The 24,246-nt window shown below is 40.2% G+C and overlaps 1 protein-coding gene across 1 annotated transcript; it reads left to right on the top strand.

Annotated features, from left to right (window-relative positions):
• Nucleotides 1–101: 101 nt before the first annotated feature.
• Nucleotides 102–23,890, top strand: LOC137198534 (zinc finger protein 850-like). The gene is made up of 5 exons (XM_067612419.1): nt 102–2,094; nt 6,442–7,694; nt 11,600–11,867; nt 16,168–17,376; nt 20,295–23,890. The coding sequence occupies exons 1-5, from the start codon at nt 1,812–1,814 to the stop codon at nt 22,367–22,369; spliced, it is 5,088 nt and encodes a 1,695-aa protein (XP_067468520.1). The 5' UTR covers nt 102–1,811; the 3' UTR covers nt 22,370–23,890.
• The last annotated feature ends 356 nt before the right edge of the window (nt 23,891–24,246 follow it).

Here is a 24,246-nt window from a genome sequence, read left to right as displayed (position 1 = left end):
CAATAGTTAATAACTGTTAAAGTTTACAACAGAATGTTACAAAGTTGTTCTGGTTTCCTGAGGGGAAAACATAAAAAGATGTAGGAAAATAGCTCCAGTTTGTGTCATGTAAGAAAGAGAAAAACATCACAGTTACAAACTGATGGTAATTTTCAGGCAAATGTTCCGAGTTCCACCTCAAAACCCTTCAAATGAAACCATGTGAGCGTCTGTTTTTGGTTGCATGGTGAGAAAATAAAACCACTGAAACCTCCCCTAGGACCCCTAGAATAACTGGATTAATGGACAGGTTCAAAGTTTCAAGTGTGTCTTAAAACAACAGTGAACAGTGAAACATGTTTTTCTGTAGGCTATGTTTTGCTGTCACCTGTAAGTTAATGCGCCTCAGTGGGCTTACAGTGCATGTTAATATAGAGAGTCATATCCAGAGCAGCTAGAGCTGGACAGACAGGAGCCCGGTTATCGGTGCTCTGGTTATTCTGCATCTGTTTAAGCAGTAGAAAGCTCCTTCCTTGTGGCTAAACAACATCAAACTGGTAATGAAGGCAGGAAAGCTGCTCTGTGTTCACAGTGTCCTCTGAAAATGACAATAATGATGGTGATGAAAATGGCTGACAGTATTGATATGGTCAGAACGTTTCACTGCAGCATATCGTAAAAAAGGTATATTGGCACATCTCTAGTGGACACACTGTGGATTTTGGCCCCTATCACTTAGGATATAATGGGGACAGTTGCAACAGTGTCCAGTTCCTCCAGTCAGGAATGTGTTAGAACCAATACATTCATTCAGTTAGTCCTTCTTCCTAGCAGGAGGAGGGCAGCTAACCTTTTCCTCTGGACTCATTGTCAAAAATAAGTTTTGGAGGTATGAAAGTATTTTTATTTATCTTATTATACTGTCCTGACTGTTTACGTGACAAAATCGATCTTGATATCATTTTAATCATTGTTTTGTTGACTCCTGAATGTATCAAGGTTTTTGTGTCAATCTAGTATACTGTGTTTAAAATGGCTGGTGGGAGCAGGGATACACAACAACAACACAAATAAGATTAAATCCTGATTAACCTTATAGATGAAGAAATATTAATGCTGGTTTAAAGGAACAATAAGTTATTTTTCTTCCTTGTGTTATAAAACAGTCAAAATGCTGCTACATATTGGCATAGTTGAAAACAATACTCAATACTAAAACAGTTCAAATATTCAGACTAACGATGTAAAATAAAAACTATGGGTTCAATATATTAAAATTGTGGTGGTCTACTGTAAGTAGTCCCAGAGTAATTGAGCAAAACGCAGCAAAAAGTGTTGCAACCTGGCCCACTCTGACCCTATGAAAGCACATTTGAAGGGGATCTTTTAATAGCCTGTATGAATTAATGATTACAACGAGGAAAACCTCTTTCAGTGTTCATATGGGCATCTGGCTGTTGTTTTACTTCGTTCAATGTAATAAACACAGCTCAAATCATCAGTAAATAAAAAAAATATTCTTCGTCCTCCAGTCCAGCAGAGATCGCTGTTCGCTTTCTCCACTTCGCTCTGCAGGAAGCGAACAGTCGTCGACGCGGAACTCCCGCTGGCTCTCTTTGTTCGCTGTGTGTTTACCTGTTTACCTTCTCGCTGGCCCTCTTTGTTCGCTGTGTGTTTACCTGTTTACCTCCTCTCTGGCTCTCTTTTTTCATTGTGCGTTTACCTGTTTACCTCCCCGCTGGCTCTCTTTGTTCGCGGTGTTTTTACCTGTTTACTTCCTCGCCGGCTCTCTCTGTTCGCTGGAAGGCTGAAAGTGCGCAAAAAAGGAGAAAATGTGCGCCGTGCAGCTGCTGCGGGTGTCGGTACATGAGCGGATCAGCGCTGCCGCTGAAGACTTTCTGCTGCAGGTGGAAAAAGGAGAAGAAACGGCAGAAATCCCGCTGAGAGCGCTGCTCACCGAGCGGCTAACGGCGGCTGCGGAGGAGATCGTCGGTCTGTTGGAGGAAACCGTGGCGGAGTACGAAGACAGAGTGGAGCGGTCAGAGCGGGAGATCTGCCGCCAGAGGAGGCTGCTCGATGCCGTGCTGAAGCCCGAAGTCAAGCTGCTCAGAGCAGGTCAGTCCCGACACACCGGACCGGAAGCACCGGAGACATCAGACATGCTAACGATAGCTAGCATCGGCCCGCAGACATCCAGAAACATTTTCTCAAGTTTTCTCTCCATAATCTGAGATCATCTGTTCTAAACTTCTGTTCAGGACAGTGAAAACATGATTATTTTAATAGTAAGTTAATTAAAACACATATTACTCTCTGTCAGCAGGTCAATTGTTTCTTCTTAAGATTGATTTTGTTAAAAAGTCTATGTTTCAGTCCATGCTGAAGCACTAACCATATGTTGGGCATATTGTGCAAATAGTATTAGTGGTATTATGTAGAAATATAGCTGACCTGTGTAGATAACATTAATGCATCTTTTATTAATATTTAGCATTCATTACTTTATCTATATAACATACATATATAACTGCAGCTACACCCACCAGAACCTTTACTTCTGCACATATTTTGCACAACTTTTTAAAATTTTTACAACCCACAAATCATCTCACATATACAGCCTAAGTATTGTAATGTTTATAACGTGTATATATATGGAACTCCATTTACTTGAGTTCTTATATTGTTGTGTTTATTACTCCTAGGTCTTATCTGTTATCCTTGTTTCCTGTACTGGTACTTTCCTTTTTTATACAGAAACACAAACTACACAAAAATCAATGACGGAGACTTAAAACTTAAACTAACACACACATGCACTTACACCTGGGGAGAGGGATAGAAGTTCATTATGAAATCGTAAATGAGCACCCACCACCTGCTACATACACAACTTACCCCGTAAGTCTCAGGGCTTGAGGGATTTTTGAGCGAAGAGGATGACATCGGAGTCAGGTCTAATGTATGTGGAGTACGCTGAAGATGACCAGCTGCCCATTTGTTGGAGAGAAGAGGGTGAAATTCCCTGAATAGCTGTGGAAGTGGCAGCACTTATCCTGAGGGAGTGGCCTGATTACTGCAGAGGGCTTAAACCACATTTAAGAAGCAAAAAAACCAAGATGGCGATGGTCAAAATGCCAAACTTGAGGCTTCAAAACAGGAGTCCACAAACCAATGGGTTACGTCACAGTGGCTGCGTCCATTATTTCTATACGGTCTATGGAATAAACCAGGATTTAAAAGAGAGGAGATGATCAGGATTTTCTGAGCTTTAAAATGTCAACATGAAGACAGAAAGGAGAGTCAGTGTGAGCAATGATAATGAATCAAGCACCTTTATGTTTGTAATGCTTAGGAAATAAACAGTAGAACTTAGGAGGAAAGGTTAGGTCAGAAAATGAAACATTGATTTTGTGATTAAATGAATTAGAAGAGTCTGCAAAATCACCACTCCTTAGAAACCCATAAAGGCCAATAAAGTATGCAGTCAAGAAATGCATCTATGCAGGAAGTAAAAATCCATGTGGAGAATAGAAACCATTCTATGAATAATGGAGAGTGTAATAGACTACAGGTGTAACAATCTTGTTTTTGTTTTTATTACACTTATAATTTTAGGATATTAAAGTGTTGAAATAAGTGCTCTTCGATAAACTACTTAGTGAACAAGGATCCTCACACCAGGTTTTGAACCCAGGTCTCCCAGACTACGGACGACTACGCTGACCACTCAGCCAAACGTCGACCGCGCCAGACAGAAAGACTGGCAGCTATTTACAGAGAGAGACGGAGACAGCAACGTAACCTCGCTACGCTCCGAGTCCTGACCTGCATGCTGTTATTTGACATGTTTTTTTTCTTCCCGAAAACAGTAATTTTTAAAATATTTGTAAAAACCCACTATTTGTGCTTAGGCACCTCTCATAGTTTCTATATCTAAGCTCACCAGAAGGTCATGTCTGAAAGTTGAGGGCCACAAACTCATTAGTTAGTCACTGGTTGTGGGTTTTTGATAGACATTTTGTGCAGAAGTAATAACAATCGTTTGCTGTAAACGATAAATGGCAGTTGGGTATTGTGAATGATGAACACAGCCCGGTTGATTATAAGAGCAACACTGTTTCAAATAAAATGTCAATCAAGACATAGACATAGATTTCATCACTTCCATTATTAATTGATAAGCATTTTCATCACTTCCCTTGAGGCCACTTTCCTTGAATGATAAACAACAATTTTGTGTTGTGAATGATGAATGTAAGATTGGGATAAATGATGAGACATGGCTCATATTATTTTCATCATATCACAACTGTTTTAATCAGCTTGAAGTTCATCAAATCACTTGATAATTTATCACTATTTTTCATTTCACTTCAATGTTTACCCCTCTATTTTTCAGTTCACATACATTTCATCACCCCCGTTTTTATCAATTAATTTTTCATACTTCCACCCCTTATAACTACCCAGAAAATCCAGATTAGAGGGACCAAGCATTTTTTCGTCTGAGAAACTACTCACCAATTTTTTTATTGGATGGAAGTTGTTCAACAAAGCATCCAAAGCTTTGGGAACCAGGATGCTGGGCCGCTGTGGGCTAGGCTACGTCCAAAGTTTAACCTGACTGACTGAATTCGACTTCATGCCGATTTGCCACTGAGATGGTTGAATTGCCACTGGCATTTTTTTTTTTTTAAATACATATTTATGCGCAAGGCTACATGTATTATTATATTATTCTGTAGTTTACATGCGCACCTGAAGCCCTTATATGCTCAAACAGGTGAAAGGAAAGTCAGAGAAGGAGCTGTGAGGGGCGGCGGGCCGAGAATTGTAAAGTAGTTTGGGGCACAGAGAGGCTGACTGAACATGAATCCTTGAAGTGGTTTCTGGAGAGCGTTTGCCAATCGCTTGCTTTGCAAGATTTAGATGTCGGCAGCGCTGGTGTGGAGGATTTGCGGAGAGTTGTAGAGGGGCAAAGGCAGAGCTCGTCTTTTGATGCCTCCTACGATGTGTAAAGTATCAGCAGGATTTTCTTAAGTGATCTCCGCCTCATCCACCAAAAGCTGAATTGGACATGCTGAAATGGTAACAGAGCGCGCTGACGAGTCTTTTAGATGCAATAGCACCATTGCACAATAGTCGGTCCGAAATATGGTAAATGGACTGCACTTATATTGCGCCTTTTTAGTCTTCCAACTGCTCAAAGCGCTTTTACATAACAAGTCACATTCACCCGCCGATGGCAGCAAGCTACCATGCAGGGTGCTGATGCAGTATCTTGTATAGGGACACTTTGACATGTGGACTGGACCGGGAATCAATCCGCCAATCTTCTGATTAGTGGACAACCCGCTCTACCTCCTGAGCCCCCAATGATATTTAAAGAGCAGCACTAAGATTCTGACTGGCTAAAGGAACACGGGTAGAAAGATCATTTGTCAGGTATGGTGACGTCAGAATTGAGAATGAAAGGATGGGAAAATAGAAGTGACTGAGAAATAGAACAGAAAGAACTGTTCACCCATGATATTTGAAGATATTGTGAAGATAGAGATCTTCCTTACTGAACTTGCGCCAAAGCTTCATTTCATCTTAACCATGGATCAAGGACACGAAACCTCGTGATTGTTACTTGCCACCCATCAAATATATGATTATAAAAACACAAACCCAATCTATATATGAATACTGATACAGTCAAATTGAGTCCAGATGTTGCAAAAAGGGACCCCAGGATTCTTCCCATTTCTGTTGACATTTTAAGTTAGGGTTAGGGTTAGGGTTCTCCATGTGAACAACCAAAACAAGTTCATGCAACCAGTTTCTGAAGCACGGTGGAGTTGGTGTCTTCCAGTCTTTTAGAAAAGGTTTTTTAGCTAGTACCATACCCATCATGGGCATGCCCACATGATCGAAGATTCTTGACCAGAATGTTCATTACTGTTACATACCTGTTTGATCATTAACCTGTAATAAGACAGAAGTAACAAAATAATAAGTTTAATACGTTTTGTTATGATTTTTTTAGACCCTCATAAAATGACATTAAAATTATCGAGTTGTTTGATAGCGGTAAGCAAATACATACAAATAAATACCTTTTATTATTACTAAACACCCAAAAAACACAAGATAATAGTCCTATATCAGTCCTCCAACAACAAACTGAGACCGCAAGCCTCTGCCCCAATGAAATCTGTTTGACTTTCAGAAATATCCAGTAAATCCAGCATGCTGACAAAGGACCAACCAGTGACCGACTGCTTTCAGTGCTGTGGAAATGTGTTCAGTTGAGCTCTGGCAGCTCATGAATGTCATTTTAGAATGTAAGACATAAATCACTTGCTGGATTAGTCTATAAAAGGCTTCGGGAAATCCTGATAAAATATTATATCTACAGTAGCTTTGGATAACAGACTTACATTTTCCATAATGTGGCTGTATTTTTTATTTCAGTGTGTCCCGCAGATGTCCAGCAGCTGTTGGAGAGTAAAGAAGAGGTTCCCCCTGAGCAGCAGGAGTGGAGCTCCAGTCTGGACCAGGAGGACCCAGAGCTCCCACACATTAAAGAGGAACAGGAGGAACTCTGGACCAGTCAGGAGGGAGAGCAGCTTCAAGGGCTGGAGGAGGCTGATATCACCAAGATCACATTCACTCCTGTCCCTGTGAAGAGTGAAGATGATGAAGAGAAACCTCAGTCCTCACAGCTTCATCAAAGACAAACTGAACAGATGGAAACAGAAGCTGATGGAGAGGACTGTGGAGGATCAGAACCAGACAGGGACTCGCATCCAGATAGACATTTACAACCAGTTAGTGAAGACAACTCTCTAGACTCTACGGAAACTGATGACAGTGATTGTGATTGGACAGAAACAAATGAAGCTCAGTCAGGTTTTGAGAGTCCAAAAAACAGTGAAGCCCCTGAGAGTGACATTGGATCTTCAGTGAAGGAGCGACCCTTTCCCTGCTCATATTGTGGTAAAAGATTTAGCCTTAAGGGAAATTTGAATAGACACATAAGAGACCACACAGGCGAGAGACCATTCCCTTGTTCTGGTTGTGATAAATCATTTAAAGATAGTGGATCACTAACGGCTCACATGAGGTGTCACACCGGAGAGCAGCCGTACAGTTGCTTATTCTGCGGGAAGAATTTCAGTGGGAGGGGAAACATGACCAGACACATGAGAATCCACACAGGAGAGAAGCCATACACCTGCTCGGTGTGCAGTAAAAGTTTTCATGTGAAAGAACACCTTAACAGACACATGAAGTATCATACTGGGGAAAAACCGTTCAGTTGTTCTGTCTGTGGTAAAGGTTGTGCTCAGAAAACAGACTTAAAGAAACACATGAGAGTCCATACTGGAGAGAAACCGTACAGTTGTCCGTTCTGTGGAAAGTGCTGTGCTGAAAAAGGAGACTTGACCAAACACATGAGAGTCCACACGGGAGAGAAGCCGTTCAGCTGCAATATTTGCGGTAAAAGTTGTGCTCAAAAGGGGAGCTTGAAGATTCACATGAGAGTCCACACAGGAGAGAAACCGTTCAGCTGCTCCGTCTGCGGAAAACGTTTTACTGTGACGGGACATCTAAAGAGACACATGAAGCTGCACACAGCAGACAGTCAAGTGACCGAGTCCTCGGATACAATTTCAGCCAAAGTAAATCATGAAGTTGAGACTGTTGAACCAGCGAACACGTCATGACGTGTTTCACCACTCAGGAGGAAAGATGAAACCCTTTGAGTCAGTGAGGTGGTGAGGGATGCAGCCACATCAGGGCTCATGTTTATCAAGCTTCTCTGACTCATGCCTGGCCTCCCTCATTTAGGGATGTTCATTATCCAACAGTTTTAGATTAAGACTGCTATCAGTGATTTAAGTGATCAAAATACATTAATTGCTAATGTAGAATATGAGATATGTGGTGTAACGTCCAGACAAAGTGCTGTGGTTTTGCGGTGGTGCCTCTTGTATCCAGAGCCAGATCAGAATAACAGCTGGGCCTTCGTCATGGTGGCCCTGTGCTGAAATATACTGGTCAAATAAAGAAGATTCTTCCAGGTAGTCGTGTGTTGGGTTCAGGTAGCCGAACTTGTAGAGGTTTCAGTTTGCTTTAAACAATCTAGGTGACGTGTCGTCCCACCACATCTGAAGGCAAAGGTGTTTATACTGTTCTAAACGGCCACATTTGAAGACTGTGTAGAAGAGAGAAGAGAGACACGATGAATCATGCCAATGGGAATAGTGGCTTTGGTTGTGGTGTGCACACATTTGTATCACCAGTAGATTAATTATTGAAGGCCTTGTTTAACACAGTATTCACTGGTTACTCCTACTGCTGAAGATCATTTATAGCAACCAAATCATAAAATATGATCATGTGCTGCTGTCGTAGTGCAAATATTACTAACATAGCAGTATATTATTCTACTGCTGTAACCTTTAAGGACTGCTCTGATATAAACTCTAGATATTATCTCTACGCTGGGCTTGCTGTTGTAATGAATTCATTTTCGATGATGAATACTAATGAATACTAAATATAACTAATTCAGATCCACCTGCTGCCGGTTGTGTTTCCTCCCACAGTCCAAAGACATGAAGATGAGATGAATGTAGCTAACCAATCACAGCTCTTGTTGTCTCCATGTGGTATCTCTGTAGCTGCTAAAATCCCAACGTGGATTTGAATTTTTGACACATTAGCTATAGTGTAGCTTTGGTAGCTACACATCTAACACCTTAACAAAGAAGTATAAAAAAAAGCTCAGAATTGATCAGTTGGGAGTTTAGCAATGCAAAAAACACAGTCACAGTTACAACGCACCCAAATAATTGCTGTTGTAAGTTTATTGCCCCACTGGTAACCATACTGTAGGTATGTTTCCATTACTGGAACCTGTAACTTAATGCTCTTTACTTCTGCTGTTTCCACTGTCCTCCACCCGCTTTGGAGACAAGTTCCAGGAGCTGAATTTTGGCACCCTTCTGGAGGTGGTACAACATTAAGTTGCAGGTACTTGCGGTAGGAGGGGATGTGCTCCCAGGGCTCTCATCTCTGATTGGCCAAGCAGCTATCACTCTCTGTTGGCTCTGTTGTTTTATCTCAACTACAACAACTACAACTTCTGTGTGTACATCAACTTTTTAATATGAAGAATAATGGAGAACACATTTTGGACAAATGATGTTTGTCCTGCTGCTGTCTTTTGAATGAGGTCATCTGATTCTTCCCGGTATGCAAATTACAATGATCTGACCCGACCACCATAGTCCAACAAGTTCTCAAAGGTTCCACTTATGTTACAGGTCGTTAAAGGATGATTCTGGTGATTTTCTATGTTTGTCTTATTGTCAACAAATATCATGTTTGGATCTTAACCAACAATGACCTGACCTACTAACAAGTATTGTTTGTGTATCCAAAGCCTGATATATCTTATTCCTCCATTGTTGTCCAAAAACTATTAAAAACATGTCAATGAGCCACATCGCTGCACTGGGTCACACGTTCCTTCATCATGAAGAGTTTGTTCATGTTTGTTTAGAAACGGCTCCAAAGACTAATAACAGCATCATGTTTTCAGTCTCCAGAGAGTAGTTCTGTGTAAGCATGTGCTTACAGCTTTGCTAGCTTGTTGTGCTACATATCACAACCTCTCAGCTTTGTACAACAAAGAACCTCAGTACAATGTCAAGAGGTTGTGATATGTGGCACAATAAGTTAGCAAAGCTGCGTTCTCGCACATGCTCAGTGGCATCTGCCTTACACAGAATTACTCTCCTGAGACTAAAAATGTGGTCACTGTTATTAGTTTTTGGAGCCATTTCTAAACAAACTAACATGAGCAAAGTCTTCATAATGAAGGAACATGTCACCCAGTGCAGCGGTGAGACTCACTGACGTGTTTTTAATAGTTTTTGGACAACAACAGAGGAATAAGATATATCATAAACACAATACTTGTTAGAAGATCAGTTTATTGTTGGTTTGCATCCAAACATGAGATCGGTTGACAATAAGAAAAATATAGAAAATCACCAGACTTATCTTTTAAGCCCCAGTAATGGAAAATCACTGTATGTGTATTAATTTTGTAGACTGAACACAGATTTGTGGACAGAGCAGTTACATCTCGGACAAAAGTGGTCACATGAAGTTTAAGTTTTGATCTAAAGAATGTCTTTGAGGAAGCTTGTGACTTTATATCAAAGGTTCTGTATTTCAACACCTCTGTGCACATTTGTCTGCCCTTTTTTTTTGGAACTTGTCACAGATCAGGACATCTTTGCAGCATTCCTAAATTCTGGAGAACTGTTGACTCATGATGTTAATACAGTTGTCCAAATGATAAAGAAACTGTGTCAAACAAACAGCTGGAGGACTTGAAGAAGAGCAGCAGTTTACTTTGACTCAAACCCAAAGATCAACTGTCGACGACTGACAAGAACTTCTTTGTGAAAATGATTCATTATATTGCCAAAAACTGTTAAATTTATAAGTCAGAAGAATAAAACGTTTAAAGACCTCACCATCAACCATAACATGTAATTACACAAAGTAACAAAAAATGATCTCAAGATTTTGTGTATGAAGCTTTATTTTAAGATGTAAAAGATGTAAAGCATTTAAAGTAGTTGGCTGGAAGTTGAATGTTTCTCTGCCTGAGAAGACAATGTCTGGGGAAAGAAAGACTGTTGGGTATTAACATGTTTGGAAGGAAGTTGTTCTGCTGTTTTTATTTGAACAAGCCGACTTCACTTGAACTAACCGCAGATTAAAGTATACAGTAAATCCGGTGATATTCTATATTCTTCTAGTTTTTTTATTTCAGTTCAGTGTTACATGGTGGGAAAATAAAACCCCTGAAACAACCTCTAGGACCCCTAGAAACCCCACAGTTTCAAATCTGTATTAAAACAACAGTCAGGAGCCTAAATGAACAGTGAAACTCTTGTTGTATTCATCATCATCATCATCATCATCATTCCTGAAGATCCCTTCATAACGCACAATATTACATTTTCACCACTCTGCGTATCCGAGATCCTTTACTGAAGTAAAAGTACATAAGTATTATGAGCTTGATGTAGTTAAAGTATTGCAGTAAAAGTAGTGGTTTGGTCCCTCTGACTGATATATTATTATATATGACATCATTAGATTATTAATAGTGAAGCATCAGTGTTAGAGCAGCATGTTACTGTTGTAGCTGCTGGAGGTGGAGCTAGTTTACACTACTTTATATACAGTTAGCTAGTTTAGTCCAGTGGTTCCAAACCTAGGGGTCGGGCCCCTCCAAAGGGTCAGCAGATAAATCTGAGGGGTCGTGAGATGATTAATGGGAGAGGAAAGACGGAAGAAATATACTATGCATACTTAGATGGATCTGAGTCAGATATGATCTTTCAGTTAAGTCAGAAACATATTTCTCCAGTCCAGTAGAGTTCGCTGTTCGCCTCCTCCGCTTCGCTCTGCAGGAAGCGAACAGTCATCGACGCGGAACCCATCGTAAAGTCTGTTTACTGTTGTTCACCGCCTCCCGGTTATCTGTCCGCTGGAAGGCTGAAAGTGCGCAGAAAAGGAGAAAATGTGCGCCGTGCAGCTGCTGCGGGTGTCGGTACATGAGCGGATCAGCGCTGCCGCTGAAGACTTTCTGCTGCAGATGGAAAAAGGAAAAGAAACGGCAGAAATCCCGCTGAGAGCGCTGCTCACCGAGCGGCTAACGGCGGCTGCGGAGGAGATCGTCGGTCTGTTGGAGGAAACCGTGGCGGAGTACGAAGACAGAGTGGAGCGGTCAGAGCGGGAGATCTGCCGCCAGAGGAGGCTGCTCGATGCCGTGCTGAAGCCCGAAGTCAAGCTGCTCAGAGCAGGTCAGTCCCGACACACCGGACCGGAAGCACCGGAGACATCAGACATGCTAACGATAGCTAGCATCAGCCCGCAGACATCCAGAAAGTTTTTTGTCAATAATCTGAGATCATCTGTTCTAAACTTCTGTTCTGGATAGTAAAATGTGAAAACATCATTATTTTAGTAGTAAATAAAACAGATATTACTGTGTGTACTGGGACAAACTCCATTCAAGCCTACTTCAAACTATTTTATTTAATTTTAATTGGAGACAAATTAACATAACTGAATGTCTTGCACCATTTCTGAGGAATTTATGCAATTTGTGCAACGTGTCCTGAACTAACAAACATCAAAAACTTAACAGAGGAGCTGTGTTTGTGTTTCTGCACCTTGCAGACATCCATTCATTAACTTACTGTCTCAAAATGTGAATAAGAAGAAGTTTAAAAGTTCCATGTACTCTGATGCAGGTGACAGGTAAAGAAAAGTTCACTTTTTTGTAAAGTCATGTAACATCAGCATGAAGTTGTCAGATGTCCTGAAGATAGACGATATGTAATACAAATAAGAGGAAGTTGTAGAGTTATAAAAAGTAAAGCTAAGAGAGGCTCCGGGGAGTTGGTTCCTTTCTTCCTGAGGGCCTTTTGATGGATCTCTCGGAGACTCTGTTTACACTTTTGATTTTTTTGCATAAGATTTTTGTATTTAACTTTTTGTAGTCTTAGATTGCTTGCTTTGTTAAACCAAATAAAACTGGTTTGTATTTTTATACACTCCAACCAAAGTTGCTGACTCGTGCTCGTCTCTGAGGTCCTCTGCTGTTCCTTTAAGAGGCTGATATTAGTTTTGAAATTGTTTAGATTATAAATTATTGAATTTTGTAAAGGTAAAAACTGTTAATTGAATAATAGAGTGATAATGGCTCAGGGTCAGTCACTGAGGTTAATATATTGCTGTACATATGATAGAAGTATGATTTCAGTATAATATTAGGTTGAGTGTTTTATAATTAGGGGTTTAATTGGCTACATCGTTAGGATCAGGGCTCTGAAGCTGAGTGCCCTCGACCGACAGAGTGGACCTCCTCCAGAGATGTCCTGTTAGGAGGCCATCTTGGTTGACTTTCAAACCTCCAACACCTATTTGCACCAACACACTCCGTTGTGACGCAGGCTGTCAGGACATACTGGACTCTATAGACCCGCTAGTAGCGGTTCAACGACAGCTGGTGATTATAGAAGCCAGGCTGAATCTGGTTCCCTGAGCAAGGCTGGGATGGTCACGCGTCTGTAGATTTTGGGAACTACATTCGATATCTGGGTCAGAGTCAGAGGACAGCCGTCTGTCGGTGGAGGTATCGGTTATCTGTAGGCAGAAACCATTACACAGGAAATAGCCACAACTCCCATGAACCTCCCAACACAAAGCCTGATGGTAGCTAAAGTAACGGGACTAACCGTAGCTGCAGATTAGCCCTACATGACTTCTTCTTCTTCTTCTTCTTCTTTGTGTTAGGCAGACTAGATGCTGCCCTCTACTGTTTGCCATTGGTTGTTTCTTTTTGACGATTCTTTATATTTTGTTGTATAATCTTAACACTGCACAGAAATCCCAGCACTTTCTCCATCTTACTCCAGTTATCCAGGGTAAAACCAGTTTCTCCAGTTTCCTCCTCTTGGTGTCAGTAATTCTTGCGCTTGATGAAGATGCGCCTTCCTGACTCTCGGCCTTCACGCTCTCATTTACCGTCTGGCTGTTTTCCAATCAGAGCCCACTATGCCTTAACCTTCATTCTGGTTATTACAACTGCATCCTTTCTTATGCAGGTAAAATTGTTTTTTGCTTTTTCTACAGTTTTCTGGATTGCAAAGTATGACCTCCTGCTTCTTTTCTTTTTCCGTATGTATTTTTGTCACATTTTTAACTGACTGTATTGGATTTCTACTCACCATCACTATGAGCAGCACTGGTTGCTGCGCTGCATGGCTGAAACCTGAAAGACAGAGACAAAAAACTAAACTGTGCTCTCAATTTAATAATTAGTAATAATCAGATACATTCAGTTAGCTGGACGCAACAAAGAAGACATGATGCTTGTTGAATGAAGAGAAAGTAAAACTTGTTTGATTTACTTCAGGTTTGTGAGCAATCCTGAACCCTGAAGCTGAGTTTTAATGAACTAGACGACATCAGCAGGAAGAGGAAGTTCTTACAGTAAAAAAAAGTCTGTAATCCTGTAGAATATGTTTGAGTATATCCACATATCTTAGTCAAAGGTCAAAATAAAACCTTATTAAATCCAAGTGATCCACAGTGAGGGTGTACACTGGAGTTATTAGAGTTATTAAATCAAGAGCACAAATAAGTTATTTTTTCTCCATGGTCCTTCCTTGGCTCCGTACTAAACTGTGTTTTATGTGAGAAAGAGTGTGACAGGACAAAGCTGTTGTGTGAAATTGATATTATGAATTCACTGAATGGTTTTACTGAATTAATGAAGACAGCAGGTAAACATGAAGTGTTGAGTTTGCATTCACCAGGGGTTTCAAATAAAACCAAGTTCTCTGCCACTGATCACTGCTCACTATAATAACTCACAATAATTAATTTTAATTTAAGAAAATATGCCAAAGATATGCTTGTTCCAGCTTCTAAAAGCTGTGAGTTTGTGTTCTTTTCTTTCCTGATTCATAAATATTGTGTTATAATGTGGTTAAAAATGATGATAGTAGGGATGTGTAGATACTTGGTCCACAATCCTGTACTGAAATTGTGAAGACAAATAAATAATCAGTTTACATTCAGATTCAGCTGAAATGTCATATTATTACAGCTCAGTTTCAATAGGATTTAATATCCTTACTTGGTCATCAGTTGAAGATGAGTATGTCTAACATGTAACTTCATTTAGTGAGCAGTTTTCCAAACCCAGCTTAGAAAAATGCTTCATAAGGCAGCAAAATATAATGAAAACAAATGTAAAATTGAAAGACACAAACTAGACCAGCGTCAAGAAGGTAAAAGCAGCTCCAGTAATGTAAGATAAAAAATACTCGAACATAACTAAAACTACTGAATCAGAAATACCACAAAAAATGACGACGATGATCCGCTGGGGGACTTTTTGACCAGTCTGCAGGAGCGGAGTTAACTGGAAAGTTCAGCTTTTGACCGTCAGATCAATTCATCCATCATTCATCAGCGGTGCAAGCGGCTGCCCGGGTACTGGATAATTCCTGGACGACTGCAAGTCCTGCTCATTCACGTGGGGGAAGGCGCGATGGACTGACTGCACGGGGAGGCAACGTTACAGCAGGCGTTGAGTCCGGTAATGGACACGTTGGATTTGTGCCCTCACAAATGGTTTAAACATGTTTGTGTTTCCAACTTTGGCTGAACGACATTGGTGGACGGTTTCTGTCCGAGCCTCCGTTCAGTGTTGCTTTAACTTACCGGTTTACCATTTACCACTCTCCCAGACATCAGAAGCTCTTTCAACTCTGGTTTCTCTTTTGTGTTCACCAAGCTTTTATTTGAAATTAAATATTTGAACTATAATGACCTGTTTAAACTATACAGACCATTGGAAGCAGTTTACCTTGCAGTCCAGCAGAGCTTGACCTATTGCTCTTTAACCTATCAGTATACTAAGATAATAAATAACATAGAGGATGACCGTAGCGAACAAAGCAGCGCTGATCGGATAATCACGTCACCGCAGTATCTGAGAAGTAGTGTGTAGAAATATTTTGAGGGTATTTAGGAGGCAAACATAGGGCTGTTTTGTAAAAAGCAGCTGCCTTACTCTACAGTGACATCAAATCTGAAGACTCAGCAGCTAGCTTATCACACAAGTGAGGCAGCGGAGGCGTCAAACCGGAGGAGCAACTTCAACTCTACAACCTCGTCTCACAGTGCAATCTCAACACACATAGTGCAGCTGTTTGACATCACACAGGAAAATATAAAGACTGTATTGAACGGTAAGACATCGCTGCCGTACATGCTGATGACAGTCACAGTAAATTGTATCTCAGACACATTACGGTAAATGAGTTGTGTTCCAATTAATTCAAACGAATTACTTGTTGACTTTTTGAAAAAGTGACAGCCCTATCAGTCATTATACGAGCTAATCAAATTAGCATGGTTTAGCTAACAGTGTTTAGCCCAAAGCGCAGCTTAGTTAAGAAAGGAGACCATCACATTTGCTGCTACAGCGAGCCGGAGAGCAATCACAGGTCAGTGTAGGCGCCTTCTGCTGTGAAGCTGCAGTCAAAATGAAATTTCTTAAGCCCTCTTTACTCTCCCCTGCAGACGTCCAGCAGCTGTCGGAGAGTATAGAAGAGGTTCCTGAGCAGCAGGACTGGAGCTCCAATGTGGACCCAGAGCCCCCACACATCAAAGAGGAACAGAAAGAACTCTGGACCAGTCAGGAGGGAGAGCAGCTTCAAGGGCTGGAGGAGGCTGATATCACCAAGTTCACATTCACTCCTGTCCCTGTGAAGAGTGAAGACGATGAAGAGAAACCTCAGTCCTCACAGCTTCATCAAAGACAAACTGAACAGATGGAAACAGAAGCTGATGAAGAGGACTGTGGAGGATCAGAACCAGATCCAGATAGACATTTACAACCAGTTAGTGATGACAGTTCTCTGTACTCCTCTGAGACTGCGACTGAAGACAGCGATGATGAATGGAAGGAGACACCTCGGTCAGGTTTAAACTCTCTCAAGAGTGATGAAGTTCCTGATAGTGCAGGTGAGAAACCATTTAGCTGCTCTGAGTGCGGTAAAACATTCAGCTACAGCTACCTTCAAAAGAGACACATGAGAACTCACACGGGAGAGAAACCGTTTGTTTGCTCATATTGTGGTAAAAGATTTACACAGAAGTGGAATATGATCTACCACATGGGGCGCCACACAGGGGAGAAACCATTCAATTGCAGTGTTTGTGACAGAAGTTTCACTTGGCTCTCAGGGGTGAAAAGACACAAGTGTGAAACAGAAGCTGATGGGAAGGACTGTGGAGGACCAGCTAGAAACTTAGTCCCAGATAGACATTTACAAGCTGGTACTAACGACAAGGCTGCAGACTCTTCATTTAGCGACATCACATTTGGTAAAATGGTGAAACACATAAAACGTCAGGCAGCAGAAAAGACTTTCAGCTGTTCGATTTGTGAGAAAGCTTTTTCGTGGAGTGACAGTTTACACAAACACATGAAAATCCACACAGGAGAGAAACCGTTCAGCTGCTGGGTGTGCAGTAAAGGTTTTATTCAAAAAGGAAATCTGCAAGTACACATGAGAACTCACACAGGAGAGAAACCGTTCAGCTGCTCGGTTTGTCATAAAGGATTCGCTCAGCGTGCGCATTTACTGGATCACATGAGATGTCATACGGGAGAAAAACCTTTCAGCTGCTCAGTTTGTAAGAAACATTTTAGATGTAGAGGAGGTGTCGGGAGACACATGAAAACCCACACGCGGAGACACCATTCAGCCGCGGCGTTCACGGGATAAATACAAACCGTGGATTCATGATCCATGTTGTTGTCAGTTGGTCAGACGTCACATGATTCTGCATCAGACAGCAGTTATCAATGTGATCAATGTAATGACTTAAATATGTGAACTGGTCAAGATCCAACAGCTGGTGTGAAAGCATTTGCAAAAGTAGTTTTCGTTCTTTTTGTCAGTTCTGAATAACAGTGCTTTTATTTTATATATTTTATCTGATTAGTTTTTTTCTGCATCAGATTCTGTGTTTGAATGTGTTGAATCCAGTGTAACTAAAAAAATAAAAATGATAAATCATCATTATGAATGTCAGTTTTATGGTTCTGTGTGTGTAATTTAGGTTGACAGTTTTAATAGAATTTATTTTAGAACATTGATGTGTTTTAGTTCCTTTTAATGCATGGTGACACTAATGAGACAGCAGAACCAAGGTTTCAAAGTATTTTTTTTTTATTGTTATATACATATAACAATATAGCAGTCAACTGTACTTTGAAATTCTTAAGATGAGACAACACCAGCATTTACTAATCATACAATAATAAATATAAAGTAGAGAGGAAAGCCAAATAGGTCCAGGAAAAGTGCAATTGATAGAAGAAAAAGAAAAGAGCATAGATAATACAATAAGATAAATGGAAATGCATACAGACTATGATCCTGAGTATGTACAGTAATCTATATTACTATTATTATTATTATTATTATGCTTCAACTGTTTCTTAATTTCTTTCATTTATCCATCTTTTACTTTCTTCTAAACATCTGAACATCTACTCCAGCTTTTTCAGAAAATGTACTGGTTTATAAGAAGTTTTCCAAACAACACATTAAAAGCATTGTTTACCTAGTTGTTGTGTTGAAGGCGTGATGTAAGTAAGAGCCTGGAGTTTTCAATCTAGCAGCTCACTTTGGCTGTTCACCATTCTTACCTGCAATATTTCAAAACTGCTCTGCTGGGAAAAAGCCCTTAAAATGTTCATATCTTGTTGTGAAGTCCCGTCGTTATTGGAACATTAGCAGTGTTAACCTCTGCTACAAGTCTGCTAGTGGAAAGCTATTGACTTAACTCAGAACATACGACTCTAACATGGCTGTAGACGACAGAACAGAGAGGCAGGAACTTAGATGCAGATAGATATTTACAACCTGATACTGATGATGAGATGTCAGTGCTGCGTTCTTCATTTCAATGCTTGTTAGTAGGAGGAGTTCATCATTGGTTTTGCTCTGCACATGGTACCAACCTTATCCTTTAAATGTTTCTTTGTACTACTGGGGCTTTTCTTGAATCCACTGGAGAAAAGTCCACTTTCACAGTTATTGAAGTTTATTATCCAGAGGTGAAGTCCAAGAAAAAACCCTCCTGGCTGTGTGTTAAAGGTATAATATGTAATTATTCCACATTAAAATGTATAAAAACAACTAGACCTATGTTATATATGTTGTTGAGTTGTGTACTTACATTATCCCAAATGTTTCCAACAATTTTCAACCCCAGAGAAATCTGTAATTTAATCAAAGTAACGGACCGTTTCATTTGGTTGCCTGTCAATGGCGTCATACCTCCTCTACCAAAGAGTAAACATGCACAAGATGCATACGGCGGTGCTGTGTTTGTCCACTACAATGGCGTCTATCAAAGAGTAACTTACACACATACAAGATAATACATCAGTGTTGTGGTTGTTCCACACAAACAGTTATAAATTGACTTTTATTCAGTTTTAAGCCACATTTTCATGATAAATTTAGGTGGTTTTTAACTATATCTTTTAGCTGGAAGAAGGATTTTAGTCATTGGACGTCTGGATCTTAAGTTATCAGAGAAATAAACTGGACAAACGTTAGCAGCAACTCAGCTAACAGCCCTTCCAGGAAGTCCGGTGGTCACCAAACATCGTCAGAGAAATATTGATTTTTTAGGTAAAACAGCTTTAATTAGTATTTTAACGATTTTAATCTGCGTGTACGTTTTTTGGAGAGGAGGAGACCTCTGCGGATAATTCAGCTCCCAGGAGAAACCGACCGAACGTCTGGATCTAAAGTTATAAGAGAAATAAACCGAACAAGTGTTAGCAGCAGCTCAGCTAACAGCCCGTACCGGACGTCCGGTGGTCGCCGTACATCGTCGGAGAAACACTGATTTTTTTAGGTGAAACAGCTTTATTCAGTGTTTTTACCTGTAATCTCCGGGTCCATTTGTTCTGTAGAGGAGGAGACTTCTGCAGGTAAAAACATCCCGAATGATTGTTTTGATTGAGACTCCTAGCGGCTGAAATCACATATTGTGCGTTTAAATTAATCGGTACCAAATGTCATAAAGCTTAAACTTTCATCTTTTCAGCACTCCTTGCCATTTTACGAAATGTGTTACGACATAACAAAAGGCGTTTCCTGCAATCGGCTAGACTAAGAACAAGGCTTACCTAGTCTGTTGCAGGTCACATTTTGGCCTTTTTCGTTGCTCAAAAATTGACATCCATAAAAAAGTTAGGTCTCATCTTGAACTGGAGCATCTGCAGGTTAATTCCATACCTGTTATAATCCACTAAAGTTTGATATGAGATGAATAAATCCCTGTTTTTTGTTATCTTCACCACCATCTTGACCGTACACCCCTGGCAGAGAGCCGCACTCTTCTAGTTTCATATTCTTCTTTTGAAAATCCATTAAAATGAATGTGAGAATATTCAAATAGGCTTGAACTCCCATTTATTTTGAAGAAATCGTTGGTCAGTTTTGTGCTATTTTAGACTATTACTGATCTAATATTAAGTGAAGATCATAATGTAGTCAGCCTGCTATCTGTTAGATATCTAATAAACACAACTTGATTGAGGGAGGAGATTTCACAGTTGAGTGACAATGCTTTCCATATCAAATGTCAATGTGTCTGTATTTAATTCTGTCCTGCAGACGTCCAGCAGCTGTTGGAGAGTAAAGAAGAGGTTCCCCCTGAGCAGCAGGAGTGGAGCTCCAGTCTGGACCAGGAGGACCCAGAGCTCCCACACATTAAAGAGGAACAGGAGGAACTCTGGACCAGTCAGGAGGGAGAGCAGCTTCAAGGGCTGGAGGAGGCTGATATCACCAAGTTCATGTTCACTCCTGTCCCTGTGAAGAGTGAAGATGATGAAGAGAAACCTCAGTCCTCACAGCTTCATCAAAGACAAGCTGAGGAGATGAAAACAGAAGCTGATGGAGAGGAACCAGCCAGGAACTTAAATCCAGATAGACATTTACAACCAGTTACTGATGACAAGGCCTCAGAAATGTCTGTAGCTGAGATTGAAGTCAGTTGTGATGACTGGGAGGACATCAGGGAAAAGAATGAAGCCCCCGTAAGCGATATGATATGTAATTCTCCTGACAAACCGTTTAACTGCTCTGAGTGTGGTAAAAGGTTTGCGAAAAATGGATTTCTGGAGACACACATGAGAATCCACACTGGAGAGAAACCCTTCAGTTGCTCAGTGTGTGGAAAAAAATACACAAAAAAGGGATATCTGATACAACACATGGCGGTCCACATCGGGGAAAAACGACACAGTTGTGGCGTTTGTAACAAGAGATTTGTTTGGCACTCAGGAGTCGAATGCCATAAGTGTATCAGTTCACCTGCAAGTGGTATGAGATGCAGTACTGGTGGAAAATCGTTGAACTTCTCTGAGTGTGGTAAACGACTTTGCTACAGTTATCATCTGAAGACAGACGCAGGAACTCATACACAAGAGAATCTCTTTAGTTGCTCAGTTTGTGCAAGAAAATTTACCCAAAGGGGATATCTGATACAACACATGGCACGTCACACAGGGAAGATACGATTCCGGTGCTGTGTTTGTGACAAAAAATTTGTTTATCGTCATGAGCTTAAGAACCACAAATGTGTCGGTGAGTCTTCACAGCTTCATCAAAGCCAAACTGAAGGGAACAGAGGTTCAGAGCCTCCAGCCAGCAGCTCTACTGAAGAGATGAATACAAAAGCAGATGGAGAAGACTGTGGAAGATCAGAACCAGCCAGGAACTCACATCCAGAAAGACCTTTACAATCAGATAGTGATGACAAGACTTCAGACTCCTCTGAGGCTGAAGACAAAGATGATGATTGGATGGAGACCAGTGAACCTCAGTCAGGTTTAAACTTTCAGACAAATAACAAAGTTCCATTAAGTGAAATGGGACGTAGCACTGAAAATAAATCATATATTTGTCCTGAGTGTGGTAAAACATTTTTTGGTGAAGAAAATCTGAAGATACACATGAGAACTCATGCAGGAGAGAAACCATTTAGCTGCTCATTTTGTGATAAAGGATTTACACAGAAGGGATATCTGAGCAACCACATGTCCGTCCACACAGAGGAGAAACGTTTCCTGTACTGTGTTTGCGGCAAAAGATTTGCTTGGCGTTACAACCTCAAAAAGCACAAGTGTGCTGGTGAGTCTTCCCAGCTCCATCCAAATCAAATCTTGAAGAACAGAGAGGCAGAGCCGCCGGCCAGCAGCTCACAAACTTCAGACTCCTCTAAACTTCAGATTGAAGTCACTGCTGATGATTCCAAGGAGACCAAGAAACCTCAGTCAGACTCTCTACAGGAAAACGACGTCCACGAAAGCAAAAGTACATGTGACGCTGAGGAGAGACCATTCAGCTGCTCTGAGTGTGGTAAAAGATTTCGCCGCAAGAAAAATCTGCAGGAACACATGAGAATTCATACAGGAGAAAAACCTTTCGGCTGTTCAGTTTGTATGAAATATTTTTCATGCAGTGGATCGCTACGAAAACACCTGAGAATCCACACCGGAGAGAAACCTTTTGTTTGCTCGGTGTGCGGTAACCGTTTTACTGAAAGTGGACATCTGAAGGTGCACATGAGAACACACACAGGAGAGAAACCATTCAGTTGTTCAGTGTGTGGGAAAAGCTTTACCTGGAGGCAAAGCTTCAATAATCACATGAAATATCATACAGAAGAAACAAGAGAAATGAGCTAGAGACACATTGTGACATTCAGGAAGAAAGCCAAACCCTTCTTAAGGAAGAATTTTGTTTCTTTTAAGTATTTGTTTAGTTATATTAGATATTTCACTTTTCAAATTTTCCCTCTACTATTTGGGGATTATTGCAAGTAAATTGCAACTGCTCTCAGTGCCACAATTTTTTACTCTTTGCACACAGATCATACAATATGTTCCCACAGTGCCTGTTTTTTTTTTTTTTTAATAATGTAAAAATATTAACCGATTGTCAAAATCTCATTTACAGACATTGAATCTTATGGCTGAATCTTTCTTTTAATTTAACTGCTGTGTAACATATATTATGTATCTGTGTTCAGCTTGCAATTTAAAAATGGTACACACTTTCAGACAATCTGAAAAAAAAAAAAATCAGTGATTGGAGTTTCAGTTATTGTTGGATGGTTTGCTATATCACATTTCTTAGTTTTAATTAACATACAAAATTAATCCAGGGATCGGCACTTTGCTTTTGCTCCACAGTGTTACTAAACTATGACCAGGATACACACTTATTTCTTTAACTGTGTATAAACCTGATGATTTCACATTGATGATCAGTCTTTACAGGTAAAACATGAGACTTGACATGTAGCTGTTACCTGTTAGCAGTTAGTGTGGGGTGGCTGCTCTGCAGATGAACTGACCAATAGCACTGCCATATTTCCACTTAAAAGTAGAGATGGATGGTATAAATGACATGTATAGATAAAATAACCAGATGACAACAAATTAAAGGATAAGTCTGGTGATTTTCTATTATTTTCTTCCTGTCAACAAATCTCATGTTTGCATCCAGAAGAGTTTGGTCATGTTAGTTTGTTTAGAAATGGTTCCAAAGAGTAAAAATAGTGATAAGATAACTTTTTAGGAATACTATCTTGTTTTTTAAACAAAGTACGGTAAGTGTTCTCTTTAGGGACGAAGGAGTGTGTCACCAAGTGGTGTGGCTCATTGATGTGTTTTCAATCTCAAACGTGAGATTTGTTGACGATAAGAAAAATGTAGAAAATTGCCAGACAAATCCTTCACACTGATAGAACAGTACTATAAATCCAAAACTGCAATAAAAGTCATACACATTAATTTGGCCACACTGGACCAAAACCACCAGACATACCAGGGTATAAAAATAAAGTGTAAAAATGTCTGAGGGTGAACAACATTTCTGTTGTCTCGTGGTATATAACATCATATCACCCAGCCCTTATATACTTCAGTTATTGTTGCAGAAACACATTCACAATTCAGGTATGGAAACTTCTCAAACCTTTTCGATTCTATGTTTTGGTGAATATTTTTAATTCTCTACCAGTTAAATTCGTTGAGTGTGTGACTTATTTTGTTTTTTCCTGTATAAGATTATATCAGTTGGCCTGACAGATGTTTGAATGTGTTGAATCTACATTGTAACGAGTCAGTGTGTGGTTCTATATAGTTTACTATATATCTTAAAGTTTTAAGTTGCTGTCAGTAAAGTTTGTTTTAGAAAAATAACTTGGTTGAGTTTCCTATTTCTCCTTTATTAATAAAACAAACACAGCTGATCACACTGGTGTTATTGGGGATGTCAAAGTCAACAGCAACATCTGTTGTTTTAATCTGGACAGAGGTTATATTTCTAATTTATAGAAAGTTTTACACAATCTTTAACAGAGAAGTTCTAGAAACCAGTGTTCTCAGTTTTTCTTTTCATTAGCTTTGGGGAACAAACTTGATAGTATGAGCATGATAACATAATGATAATTTCGTTTACTTATTAGTAGAATATGGTACAGTGTAGTTACAGCCCTGAGCCTGTCTCCGTTCCAGTTGGTGGTGGTAATGAACTGTTTTATTTGCCAACTGCCAAA

The sequence above is a fragment of the Thunnus thynnus genome, chromosome 15 (genome assembly GCF_963924715.1).
Source record: "Thunnus thynnus chromosome 15, fThuThy2.1, whole genome shotgun sequence".
Classification (NCBI taxonomy): Eukaryota; Metazoa; Chordata; class Actinopteri; order Scombriformes; family Scombridae; genus Thunnus; species Thunnus thynnus.
This window is presented reverse-complemented; position numbering and strand designations above follow the sequence as displayed.

Bases quoted from the DNA above. Each gene is read 5' to 3' on its own strand.
- LOC137198534 (XM_067612419.1), top strand. From the start codon at position 1,812: ATGTGCGCCGTGCAGCTGCTGCGGGTGTCGGTACATGAGCGGATCAGC. The intron at 7,695-11,599 runs TGACGTGTTTCA...TGCGCCGTGCAG, and splicing joins TTGAACCAGCGAACACGTCA to CTGCTGCGGGTGTCGGTACA. The intron at 17,377-20,294 runs AAATACAAACCG...TCTGTCCTGCAG, and splicing joins AGCCGCGGCGTTCACGGGAT to ACGTCCAGCAGCTGTTGGAG.